Source organism: Chiroxiphia lanceolata, chromosome 3, assembly GCF_009829145.1.
Source record: "Chiroxiphia lanceolata isolate bChiLan1 chromosome 3, bChiLan1.pri, whole genome shotgun sequence".
NCBI classification, from domain to species: Eukaryota; Metazoa; Chordata; class Aves; order Passeriformes; family Pipridae; genus Chiroxiphia; species Chiroxiphia lanceolata.
Genome location: NC_045639.1, coordinates 55,082,751 through 55,095,511, shown reverse-complemented (window position 1 = coordinate 55,095,511; position 12,761 = coordinate 55,082,751). Strand labels below are relative to the sequence as shown.

The following is a 12,761-nucleotide window of genomic DNA, read 5'->3' as shown; positions in this document are numbered from 1 at the left end:
TAACCCCAAATCTCATTCTTGCATTAAACACTTAAATTGCTTCTAGAAATTGATTAATAAGACAGAAATATTGTGGAGGCATACCCTTATTTTTTTGGCCACTTGATCCACTGTCAGCCTTGGATCACCTTGCATAAATTTTCAATGATGCAACATGTAGGGGTTTTTTAGTGTAATAATTTTCATTAAGGCTTTCCATTAAAATCCATAAGGAATTTTCTTACCTATTAAATACTTAAAAAGTAAACAAAGATAAAAAGTAGCTGGACAAAGCAATAGGAAATATCAGACTTAAGAGAGTTTAATTAAACTCTACTTAGGCTTTAGCCAATAATGATTAGATAAATACAGAAAGGATGACACTGAAGCAAACATAAGTCCTACGCTAGACTCTTAGAAACAGCAGGCATGACATTATCCACAATATACTAAAGCAGTGCTGCTTAGCCTTTCTTAAAATCCAGAAAGAAGAGGGAACAAAAAGCCCAAACACATTCTCCACTATCCTGTGCAATGTTACCACAGTTGCTTTCTTTAACAAAAAAAATGAATCCTCAAAAGTTAGAGCTAGTTTTACTGTATTTGTTATTGTGTGTGTCCCCCAATTATTTTCTCTCTGAGTATAAAAGTGTTTGATTTCACAGCTTAGTTTCTAGTATCTTACAAAAAAAATAAGGGCAGGAACGGTGTATTGAAGAACAGAATTTTAAAAATTCATTAGCAAGAAATGAACCAATCATTAATATATGGAATGTAACATCATAGTTCAGACTGGCAGTGCAAAATTCTCTGCAATTAACGGCAACTCATTGATTAAGAAAATGGAAAGTCCCAACAGAAAAAGCTGGTAAATAAAACAGAAGGAAAAAGAAATTAACATCGTTTCTGATAGAGGATGGAACTTAGCAAAAGAACTACTTGTGTTTACATAGAGGATGCAGTCTTTTGTTCAATGTAGTATAATTTTAGCTTCTTGACATTATTTCAGCAGGTTTACATGCCTTTTTTTTCTTTCATAGAATGAGTACACGTTTTTGTATGACACCAAATGTTTACTAAATTTTGTTATTTGTTAGTCTCATTTGATTATAGTAATTCTGTTTTATCACCACATACTGCTCTGCTTCTACAGAGTTTCAAGCAGAGTTTAGATAAAAGAGTATTTTTATCTCTATTAGGATGGGAGGTAAAATGTCCTAAGATCTCCCAGATCTTTCTGTTTCATCTCTTAGCTGGTATTCCATGGTCTACTTTACCTTCTCCATGCCAGCTCTCTGCTCTTGGGTTCTCCTCTCACATTTAGAGGAGAAATTGGCTGTGCCAGAGAGGAGGGAGGATTGGACACTGCTTGGGCTGCTGCTTTCCTCCATGGTACCCCTAGTGTACGTGAGGTTGCCTCTCCTCACACTGCTACTGTCACAGCCCTGCATGAACCAAAGGCAGTGTCACCAGAGACCTGTCCTGTAGCTCTTGCTGCCTTCTCCCCTGTCACTGCCTGAAGTCAGACCTGCCTGCCTGCCTGCTGCAGCCCCATCCCCTCAGACACCACAGGTAAGCCCAGGGAGACCTGGTGAGCTTGCTGCTGTCTCCACACCTTTCCCTTGGCACTGCCCCCTGCCAAAATGAAACTACTGCTCTTTAAGCAAGGTGATATTCAGGCCCACACCAGGCTGGTCTACTGAGGCCAAAATATTTGTTTGCCTAGAAACAAAGTATTCTTCAGCTTCAACTACTGGAGGCCTCTCAAAAATGGTCACAGAGGTCCCCCTAGCAAAAGCGGTGAGAAAGTCTAGCCCTACTTACAGTATTAGATGACTCGGGGGTATCTCTTCAGCTGTGAGAATTTTAAACCAATTTTTTTTAAAATATAACTTTCTGAAATAGCTTGCCTTCCTTTGTGATGGGACATGCTCAGCTTTCACTACATTTATGATGTCAAGAATCTGGAAAAAGAAACTTGAATGGGCTGACAGGTTAAAGCTGCAGTACTACACATTTAAGGTTTGTTTCTCTGTTTTACTTGCCAACACCATCATTGTGTGTTTTGTTAAGCATTTTAAAATGCATCAAAAGTGGTCATTTTCATTTTATTTGAATGAGACTTGGTCTTTAACCCATAGCTAGATATGCATTGGTGACAGCTGCTTATCATTCTGCATTTCAGAAGAGGCTGAGTTCAGGCAGCAGCACCTCTTCTGACAGCTCAGAGCTCAGGCACCCTGCTACAGAGTGCTGAAAGACAGCAGAAAGAACTCGGGTACCACTTTAGCTCAGTGTTTGCATAATGATTCCTTCTTAACATCACATTTTAATTCAAGGACAAGTACTTCAGTAATTTTTTACACCTCTTACAAAAGCACAAATCAAAATGACAAAATGTGTATATGATCAGGCAATGCTACAAAATGGAGTAGTTTTTTTTGTTGTAGTTTAGCTGTTGGGTTTTTTTTTTACAGGTACATACAGAAGTTTGGATGAAGCCAAGTGAATACAGTTTGCACAAACAAGGAAAACAATGTAGTAAGTGAATATAAACACACCTTTCCAAGTCCAGATGAAAATAAGAGCCTAGCTGTAGAATGTGCATGTAACATTGATTACAACTTTTTCTCTGTTCTGGAACTCGTCATTTAAATAACTCTTAACTGGGCATGACTATGCAGCACCTGCTCTTCCTCTTGCTGTTGTCATTACAAAAATGATCTTAAGATTCCTTTTGGTTTGCCTTATGCCAAAAATTTTCATAACAAAAAACACCCCTCAGCATTGTGTCTGCAGAACATATTCTTGCATGAACTGTAATAATACAACCTTTCCTTAATCCAAGTACCAATAAACTTCTAAGAATATTTAGATCATTGAAGTTGTACAATGTCATTGTAGCTCAGTAACACCAAAACAGAAATAACTTAAAAGCTATTTTTTAATTGAACCTGTCTGAAAATATTCCTGTGATTAATGAGGGAGAAGAGAACATGCATGTTTCATGCTATATTTGTAATGATCATTAGGTGCTATGAACTCTTTTTGGATTTAATGAGAGAGTAGCTCTTGGGGTTTGAGAATTTACTCAGATTCAGAAATTTCGTGTCTGTTTTAGCAGCAACAGAATCCATTACTCACTGCATCATCCACTAAGGCCAGGATTATTTTTTTTAACTATGGTTTAGGTAAGAAACCAAATTGTGAAGAGTCTGATTGTTGGTTTTGGTTTGTATTTTTTTTTTTTTAATAATGTCATCTATCAGGAAATGTGATTTTTGCAATTTCTGCTTGTTCATGCATCAGGTGCTAGGACTGTCACACCAACAAACTGTCAACTGGAAATATTCATGGACAATTTACCCCAGGAAACAAAACGGAAGTCCCCATGCTTCTGGTTTGGAAGAAACAAAGGCTGGAAGTCCAACTGTAGCTGTCCCAGTGCCACTGAGGAAAAATCCCATGATTAAAATGGCCTGAACTGTTATCACACCCGCTAATTTCAGGTGACACTTGTGAGGCAGGTTCTGACCCTGTTTTTGACCCTGGCCCAATGTCAGCTCACCACCACAGCCCTTATGTGCGTGGACATGCCCCTGGCCCCAGAGAGGTCCTGCTTGGGCGCAGGCACCCCTGGGCCAGGGTTTGCCTTCTGAAAGCCCACGTTTCAGATGGTTACAATTAATAATAATTTTCCAGACTAAAGAAAGGCCATTTTTATCAACAAAAGGTGAATAAAGGCTTCTTAGGTAGGAAGCATTATATTTTATTAAATGTTAAATTAATCAAGCTGTTGACCCTATGGGAGAAAATGCTTAAATTTAAGCAAATGTTTAAGTGCTTTACTAGAGAGAGAGAGAAAGCAGTGCCTGATACCTTGGCAGATCCGGCTCTAAATGAAAAGTAAAGTTTTGTTATAACCTTTGAGACAATTCACTTTCCATTCTGAAAACTGCGCACATACAAGATAGCAGTTCTTACATAGTCATTCAGAAGTGATAGTTACCTCCAGCCCAAGGGAAAAGGCATGAGATGCACACAGCTGAACTGCATGTCAGAAAACAAAATCTAGTTAAACGTAATCATAATAGTGATGATCTTCATTTGAAAAAAGTGAAACAAGGAGGTAAGATTTACTCTTGGAATGATTCCGATTTAAATTAAAGATTAATAAACTTCATTAATTAAGTGCTTAACAGAAATCTATGTGATGTTGATAATCTGTTTGTTACATTTGCCATGTGTACTAATTTGCTGTGATTTACGGCTCATTAAAATGATTTTTCTGTGATTTCCCCCTTCTTCCCATTCACTCTAACCTTATTTCTGCTACTGCAGCAGCCATAGTTTTATTGTGCCTGTTATGATACTTTTCTATTGTTGAAGATATTTATTCAGTTGTTCACATGAAAGGTAACAACAAAAATATAGAGGGAGCTGAGGGAAATACGTTAGTTCTACTGTTGTCATATGCTAAAAAAACTAATAGTAGTATGAAAAATAGAGCTTCTTATTTATTAACATCCTGAATTTAACTACCATGTTCATAATGTGCTTTGAAAACATTTGGAGCAGTTTTTCTTAAAAACAAAACAAAACCAAACCCACCCCATCCTAACAGATTTAAGTAAGAAGCACAGTCTTAAAAAAAAAAAAAAAAAAGGGAAAAAACCCCACACGGGGTGATAGTTACTTGAAGGCATGGTGAAAATGAGGCAAGGTTACAGAATTTGTAGTGGATGGAAAGGAGCGAGGAAAATGATGCAGCTGGTTTAAGGCCATCCCGCCAGTTGCTAGCTGAAGACCTTGCTGTTGGCCAAGGCCATTCAGCCTGTGTGATGGTTCCTCTGGGCCAAATGCCATTGTGAAGTCCCCAATAGTGTTCTGGTTGTCCCCTGGTGGGAGCTGCCAGAAACTCATCACATGAGTGAGATCCATGAAAGGCAGACTTGTAGTTTCAGTTGTTGCCTCTGTCTCTTTGTGCACTGGGTACTTGTTAGTATCCCCTACAGGCCCTGAGGAAGCTTCTTCCATACTGATTTTGTGAAGAGACTGAGGTTCCGGTAACGGCAGGTCCTCGAGAAGATGCACGTTGTAACCTTTAACATCCACTTTTATTGGTAGATTCTTGAGGGATCCTGCTGCAAGTGAGGTAGAGCTAAGGTCATATTTATTAGGCTGATGAAGGTTCAGGTTGGTAGGGACGGCTGTTGAACATGGTGTGGGATGGACAGCTGGAAGGCTGTCTGCACAGCCCATCCTTTGCAAGTGAGGAGAAGGTTCAAGAGGAAGAGCAGTTTGTAAGCTTGGTTGGGAATGAAGATGTGAACAGTTGTATTCCTCTGATTCTGAACTATTCACAATACCATTCTGCACAGAGACCCTTTCAGGAAGAGGGGACAGCATGCTGGCATCTTCCTTCAGTCTGTATGGAAAAAGCTGGTCAAGGAGACCCACTGAGTCACTGTTCTGCAACCTGCTCTTTAGCAGTTCCTGTGGATGAGTCTTCCTGGTATGGCGTGTCAAGTGGTCCTTCCGCCCAAACCTTTGGGCACAAAACTGACACAGAAAGTCTTTACAGCCTGTGTGAACCACCATGTGACGCCGCACATCTTTACGGGTATAGAAGTGACGCTCACAGTGGTCACATTTATGTTTCTTTTCCTTCATATTGCCAGCTGGTTTCCCTGCATGACTTTTGAGATGTTCCAACAGAACCTCAGTACCGCCAAACTCTTGGGCACATACCCTACAGGTAAGGTCCCCACTGGTGGCAGCGTGAAGAGCCAAGTGTCTCTTATAGCCTAGCTTGGTGTTGTACTTCTTGCCACACTCTTCACACTTGAAGGCCATCTTGTTAGGGTCATGAGTCTGAAGGTGATTCTTTAGATGGTCTTTCCTGTGAAAGGTCTTTTCACAGTAGCCACATTGGTGAGATTTCTGTGGAGAATGAGTAGCAGAGTGCCTAGGACAAAAAAACAGAACACACACAAAAAAAAGTTATTTGTGTTTACATTTATTCTAGTACATTTACTCTCGCAGATTCAAGACTTGAAAACACCAGCACCCTTGAAGGAAGGCCTTTTTTCAAGTTCCCAGGTTATTAGTAAAACCCTAAATTTTTTTTGGGGGGGAAAGGTTTTAATCATAAATCATAGAGTAGGTTAAAACTCCTCAACACAGTCTTTTTGAGCAGCCACCACAATTAAGGGAGACTACTTTTCTCCAATTCTACCCAAACAGGAATAATAAAACCTGGAACTCAGGGATTAACTGTCACTAGAACACCCCTCACATCCAGCAGAAAAGGAATGCCTTCAGAGCCGTACCTGAGCAGTTTATATTTGGAAATGAAGGCTTTTGTGCATCCGTGCTGTGAACACTTGTAGGGGCGCTCCCCTTTGTGCGTGTAAGTGTGGACCGTGAGCTTGTCAAAGGAATCAAATATCTTCCCACAGAGTCGGCAAGGATAACTGTCTGGCTGCTTCACTTCTTTTCCCTTCAACAGTGAAGACCGACCATTTCTCCATTTAGGTATAAACCTCACGAGAGCATCACAAGTGCTTCCTGAGCTGGCACAGCTAAACTTTGCAGCAGAGGAACAGGAAATGGTCCCAAAGCACTGAGTAATGCTTTTGCCTAATGACGCTCCTCTCAGTTTCCCTTTGAGTTTGCTTTTTGCTTTTACAGGTCCCAATTTATTTGGTGGTCTGAACCTCGTAGGAAGGACTCGGTCTTTATGGATGCACTGGTGAGATTCCAGCAGAGCAAAAGTTGCAAAAGTGCTTCCACAACTGGAGCATATCCAAGGGTCTACAGGCTCTTTCTGCAATGAGAATAGAAACAGTTCTTTCTTATTGGTCATTCTAAGGAAAGGTCATATTCTTCTCACCAATCTTCACCTGGGCTTTCCCATATTCATTATTGTCTTTGGCAATAGTTACTTCTGTGTACTACCACACAGGTGTTCAACTGACAATAGATTCTCTCTAAGAATACAAACTCGAAGGAAAAAAAAAGGTTGGCTAAATACTGATTTACATTACTGGTTTTGTTTAGCATTTACTGTAACAGTCCTGAGTCCTTCATCTTTCTTTATCTGCGCTTACTGAATTTCAAAGTCTCTACATTTGTTGCATTTATGAAATTACTTATAAAAGAAGCTGAAAATTGTACTTGAGACGGACATAATTTATCTGCTATTGCAACCTCACAAAAATGTCTGATTTTCTGCACACTAATGCAGTTTAGCCATACAGGATTTCCCTGTGTTTTGGACAGACTCCATGCTTTACCAGACATCAATGGTCAATGTCTCCAGGAGAGGCTTCCTCACTTAGCTTGACATTTGGCATTAGATTTTCATTAACTGAATAAGAAACATTTTGGTTTTAGGGATCTCAAGCCTATCCTGAATTAGAGGTATTAAATTATTTCTGGTTTTGGGGGTTTTTTTATACAGTATATTATTTGGAAGTATTATTTCTGCGAAAATAAGAGCTCTCTTGGATTCAGTTGAATTCACTTTAAATACTGACATTATAAAATTTCTAATGAAAAACAAATACAAAAAACCTCCAATTGCTGATGAAATGTACTTCTAATTAATATATGACAATGTACTTCCTCAGCTGTGTCTACCTTTTATGTAAGCTTCTCATAAACTGACTTTACTTTCCCTTGCTCCTGGGCTAGCTTGCTCTGGAGAGCATGGTAAGGCTGTGTCCACTCCAGACTGAGCCCTCCTCTCTGTTACTCGTGTCTGATGCTGTGGCTCTCTCACACCTTCCTTCTGGGGCATACTCTGAAGGCCTCATATGCCTTCTTGAAGAATGAATTCCCAGTTCATTTGTATTCCCTGTTTCACATTTCCTTCTAGCTTGAGTATCAATTTTCACAGCCATGTTTTCAACACTGAACAAGTTTTTCCTATCAGTTTAAGGATTTCTGCTATCAGAGGGGAAGGTATTGGGATTAGAAGAGAAGGGTTGTTGCACAGGAAAGACTGAAATAATCAGTGGATAATCTGACCAATTGGTCAGAGCATAACAAGGGGAAATGGTGAAAGAAGTCTGAGGCTGGACTGCTTGGTTATGCATGAATTAGTGACAGTGTTTAGTCTTCCCAATACATCGAGCGGTGCCTCTTATTTCTGACTACATCTAATGGCTCCATTGGATTACAAATATAGGAGAGGAAGAGCAGCCTTTCTCTGAGTAGTTGTTTGGTTAAAACTGCTCTCTGTTTTGTGTTAGCCAGCTACTCTGTAGTCTAACCTTGCATGACCAGAGTTACATAAACAGAGAAAGCACGTAAATAAACTATAATTTACTATGTATAGTGATGGTCTGAATGCAGATTAGGGGTACTTACTGCTACTGGAGGCAAAGGACAGACATCTGATTCTTCTTTAATGAAGACTGCGGAAGCTTCCATAAACTTGGCGTAATCGGCAGCATACCATACTTTCAGTTCTGTGTGGGGTTCAATTGGCTATGAATGGAAAAAATATAGCACATATTTACTTGTGCCTATTTTCCTAAACCAAATAATCTGGAAGATTGGAGGGGCTAGGGTGTGCAAGTTGTTGTCCTTACCCAAACTGCACTCTTTGACTCTGTCTAAATTATTGGTAACTTAGTTTCAAGATTCAAGCACTTTTTGAGCATTATTACCCACTAGGGCTTAACACTTTCTGTTTCTAAAAGCAGAATTGTGCAGAGATTTAGGGGGTAGAGGTAATAGCAAGAGGGATGCCTCAATCCTCATGACCTTTGCTCAGTGACTGTATTTGTCTGTGATCTTCAGATATCTAGCAGTCTTTCCAAGCAATATCCCATGCCCATTCCTTGATGTCTGGAAGCCCACTGGACACAACACTTAACTACAGGGTACAGACAAAGGAAAAACCCATCATGAACGCACAACCGCTTGGATGCCAAGCTGGATATGTCACACTGAGCATGGGTGCAGAGCCAATCAATTTGTGGACTGCCACTCAAATTGGCATGTTTCCATGTGCTGGCTCTAATGTGTCAGGCTCACTAAGCGTGTGCTTTATTGTAACTCTCCCCTCCTTCCACTGAAGCCTTCCCCCACAGGATTAAGGGAGCCCATAATCTGCAGTCTCCCATCCAGTCATGCTTGCCCAAATCTTTCCTTGGACTGGACTATGACCTCTTCTGACAAATACTTTCAGTCAACAGAACAGCAAATAAAAGAGAGGAGTGATTACACTCACTGGCTAAAGATCTGTTAGTTCTTTAAAAGCAAAGGAGAAAACTAAACTTTGGGATCATGATTTATATGACTCCTTGACCCTGTACACAATTTTCTTCATCTATAATAAAACCCAACACTGCTGCTACAGGGGTAGAGTCAAACTGCACTGTAGTTTGTAGTTTTATTTTAACTAAGCTAAACTTGTGTCACTGAAAAAAAAAAACAAACTAGCCCAAGAGGAGAGCAGCTGAGTCTTATTCTACAAAATGTGACATCATAAAATGCACTTATTTTATAACATCATTGTGGGATAAACATGGTAAAGACAATTTAGATTGTGAATGCTGACAGGTGAGGGATAATTTTCTGTATAATGTTGAAAACTGAATTTTTGGACTCCCAAGCACAAGCCTGCTTGCTAACTACAGTCACTATGGGTTGGTTTTACGTTTTGATAACACCTGGCCTAAACAGAAATGGTACATGCTGAATTTTCCACTCAACTAAGGACACGAGGCAGAGTCATCAACTACGAGGCTGATCATGCACTGTGCTCCTCCACATAGTCTATTCCGATGGAGAAAACCAAGCTGTGGGGAGCTTCAGAGGTACAAATGTCTGAGGATGTCCTACGACCTTGGCCAGTGACACCTGAGACTGGTACCCACAAACAACTGCGCAGCATGACACTGTCATGACCTTCCGCCCAAAATTACAGGACCAGCAACTATCTTCCCTGCGGGAAGTTGAGACCTGGTCAATGTGACCTTGGAGGGCAAGTGCATCAGTGTGTGAAACTGTCAAGTAAGGTAAGAGCTCTAATCTCAGTAAAACTGACATTAAACATCAGTATCCAAATCCACTACAAGTTGTCTTTTATTCTGTGCCATCTGTGAGAATAAAAGAAAACTACTACAGTGCCCATGTGAAACTATCCTGGGATCAAACAACAACTATGGATGACTTTTACTTTCTCACGATGTATACCTTTTAAAAGTAGGGGCTGCAGCCATTAGGTCAACAAGGCAGCTAATGGTACTGTTAGTATGTCACTTACATGTATGCTTTAGTAGTTGTAGTTTCATGTCACCAAAATCCTATTTTTTTGTAAAAACAGTGGAGAAAGGAGTCGATCCTGTCCCCAATTTAACATACTCCATTAAAAATATCTTGAGAAAATAACTTCATAGTCAGCCCTAAGGCAGCCTCACAGATGACAAGAAGGATGTGCCTAAGTGTAGCACAAGGCTACTGCTTTCACTGACCTGGACAAAATCTGCAGGATGACACAGTACCGTGAATGATACTGGGATTCAGGAGAAATAAAACCCAAGTCATGCCCTATGATACACAGCACAGTAAAGGTTCCAAGACATGCCTAACCCTAAGACACTCTTTGTGTGAGTATATAGGATACAACTCTCCATTAATGCCAATAAGCAGGGTTCTGCTGAAGTCAGCAGAGAGCTGGTTCAATAGTACTTAAATTATACTGGAAATTGTAAGTTACCAGTTCATAACAACTTGGAAAAGTTCATGTGTCCCAAATATAGTATTAGTAATCCTGTCAATATTATAAGCAATGTTAAAATCATATTGAAATCTCAAATGGTATGGACTGCATGAGAATCTCAAACACAGCCTAAGTATGTCTCAGAATAGCATATACTGCTTCACATTTTTCTGTTATCCCCCTAATAATTATTTTAATATTAATCAAACCCCAAATATATTTCATACTGTTATAAATTACTTTGAGGGTGTGAAATGTTATCACTATTAACTTATTCTCTCAGTATCGCTGTGCAGTAAATATTTTTCCTTACTGAGCAGGTGGAAAAACAAAAATGGAGAAACAACAGTAAACACTGCTATGGCACAGAAATATGTGCCAAATGAAATTGAAATGCTGGATTTTAATTCCATAGTAACTTCTTTTGACTAATATCCACTCCTTTTTTTTCCACATTTTAACATTGTTCACCATGATACACAAGCATTATGTTCAACAGATAGACTTCAGTTTCCCAAGTATGCAAGAAAGTTATTTCTGATTAAAACAAACTTTGCCTGAGAAAGTGGACAAAACAACTAAAAAGACTGTATGTTCCAGTGTCATTTATAAATAGAGACCACTTTGTTCTCTCTCCACAGATAAAGATGCAGTCCAGAATCTCTAACATAAACTGATCATTTCATGTCAACACTGCATGTTGCGAAGTTATTGCTTAGTTATGCAGTTGTCTTCAGATTTAACGAGCATGGAAAATAGTACATAAAGATTCTGCTTAACACCCTGCTCCTGAGCACATGGTAATGTGCTCAGAAAACACTACATGTCCAAAATTGTAATAAAGCAAAGGAAATTTGTTTGTTATTTCCAGAATGAAGTACTGTCAAATGTAACAAGGCTAGATAATCTTACCATGTACCTATCTGGAACTGAGAAACTTTACTAAATGCAGTTTAAACACCACCATCAGGAATGATTTTTATGTTTCCCTCTGCTCAGTTTCTTCACTACCCACAACAGCAGGTACACACCACCTTTCCTGAAAAACCCCATACACTGCTTGCTTTACAATGGATTAAGTGATATAAAAGGTAGTGTGCAATAAAGATCCAGTTGGCAGAATATAATCAATCTTTCATCTTTAAAAGAGTTGGTCTTTCAGAATCTTTGCTTATACATTTCCATTTGGATGACAGGTGAAGCAATGTCAGTTTAACTACCTTAACTGTTGTGAAGTAAACTTCTCCACAGTGCTGATAAGCCACAAGGGTCTGTTCTTCTTGGTTCCGGGCTAGCCGGACAAACATCATCCAGTTTCCACAGTCTTCATTGGGAGTGTCCAGAAAGTACTTCCCTCCATCTTTCAATACCTGAAACAAAGGGGAAGAATGAACATGATAAAACCAAGTCCTGCATAGAAGCACATTAGTTTTTTTAACTTGGAGTCACAGCTATCAGTTATTTACCGTCTTGCTCATATGTCCTTTGAAATTGTGGTTGTTTTGGAATAGATCACTCTTAGAGAATACTAACTGCAAAAGAAAGTGAGGAACGAATACCTGCTGAGCACCCTGCTACTAAAATAACTGTAGGGCTTTGTATGTACTTCCAGTTTATATTTCATCATTTTTATGTTATATAGAGATAATATTATAAGAACTAAGTGCAAGCAGGTAGAAAGATAAGCTTTATGCCTTAATCTACTTCCTGAGTACTTGATAATCTCAAACTTCAGTGCTGCTACATTTTTCAAGGAACAATTGTATAACTTGTGTAATAAGTTCAGAGAGGTAACATACAATATAATGGCATTTTAACAGTCTTGTCTTTTTCCCCTTAACAAGCAAAAGTAAATACAAATGAACAACTGTGCCAGAAAGATCTCTTTCTTTTTGCTTTACTTCATTCTTCCCAGATTCCCTTCCAAGAAGATGCCTCTGTGAGGTAAATACTATTGTCTTCCAACAAGACAGTTGCTTTTCTGCAATAGCGTCTCAATCGTTGACCAATGAAGCTGCACAACAGATGTGAGCACAGCAAGTAT

General features: G+C 39.3%; 1 protein-coding gene across 5 annotated transcripts in view; it reads right to left on the bottom strand.

Moving 5' to 3' along the window:
* Positions 1-285: 285 nt before the first annotated feature.
* Positions 286-12,761, bottom strand: part of PLAGL1 (PLAG1 like zinc finger 1) — a 50,582-nt gene continuing 38,106 nt past the window's right edge. For all 5 annotated transcript variants that reach the window (XM_032682809.1, XM_032682813.1, XM_032682811.1 and 2 more), the window contains 4 exons: positions 11,938-12,087; positions 8,356-8,475; positions 6,312-6,808; positions 286-5,947 (listed from right to left, as the gene is read on the bottom strand). In XM_032682809.1, coding sequence (XP_032538700.1) covers positions 4,672-5,947; positions 6,312-6,808; positions 8,356-8,475; positions 11,938-12,087 — 2,043 coding nt within the window. In that variant the 3' untranslated portion in view covers positions 286-4,671. The remainder of the gene's footprint in view (positions 5,948-6,311; positions 6,809-8,355; positions 8,476-11,937; positions 12,088-12,761) is intronic.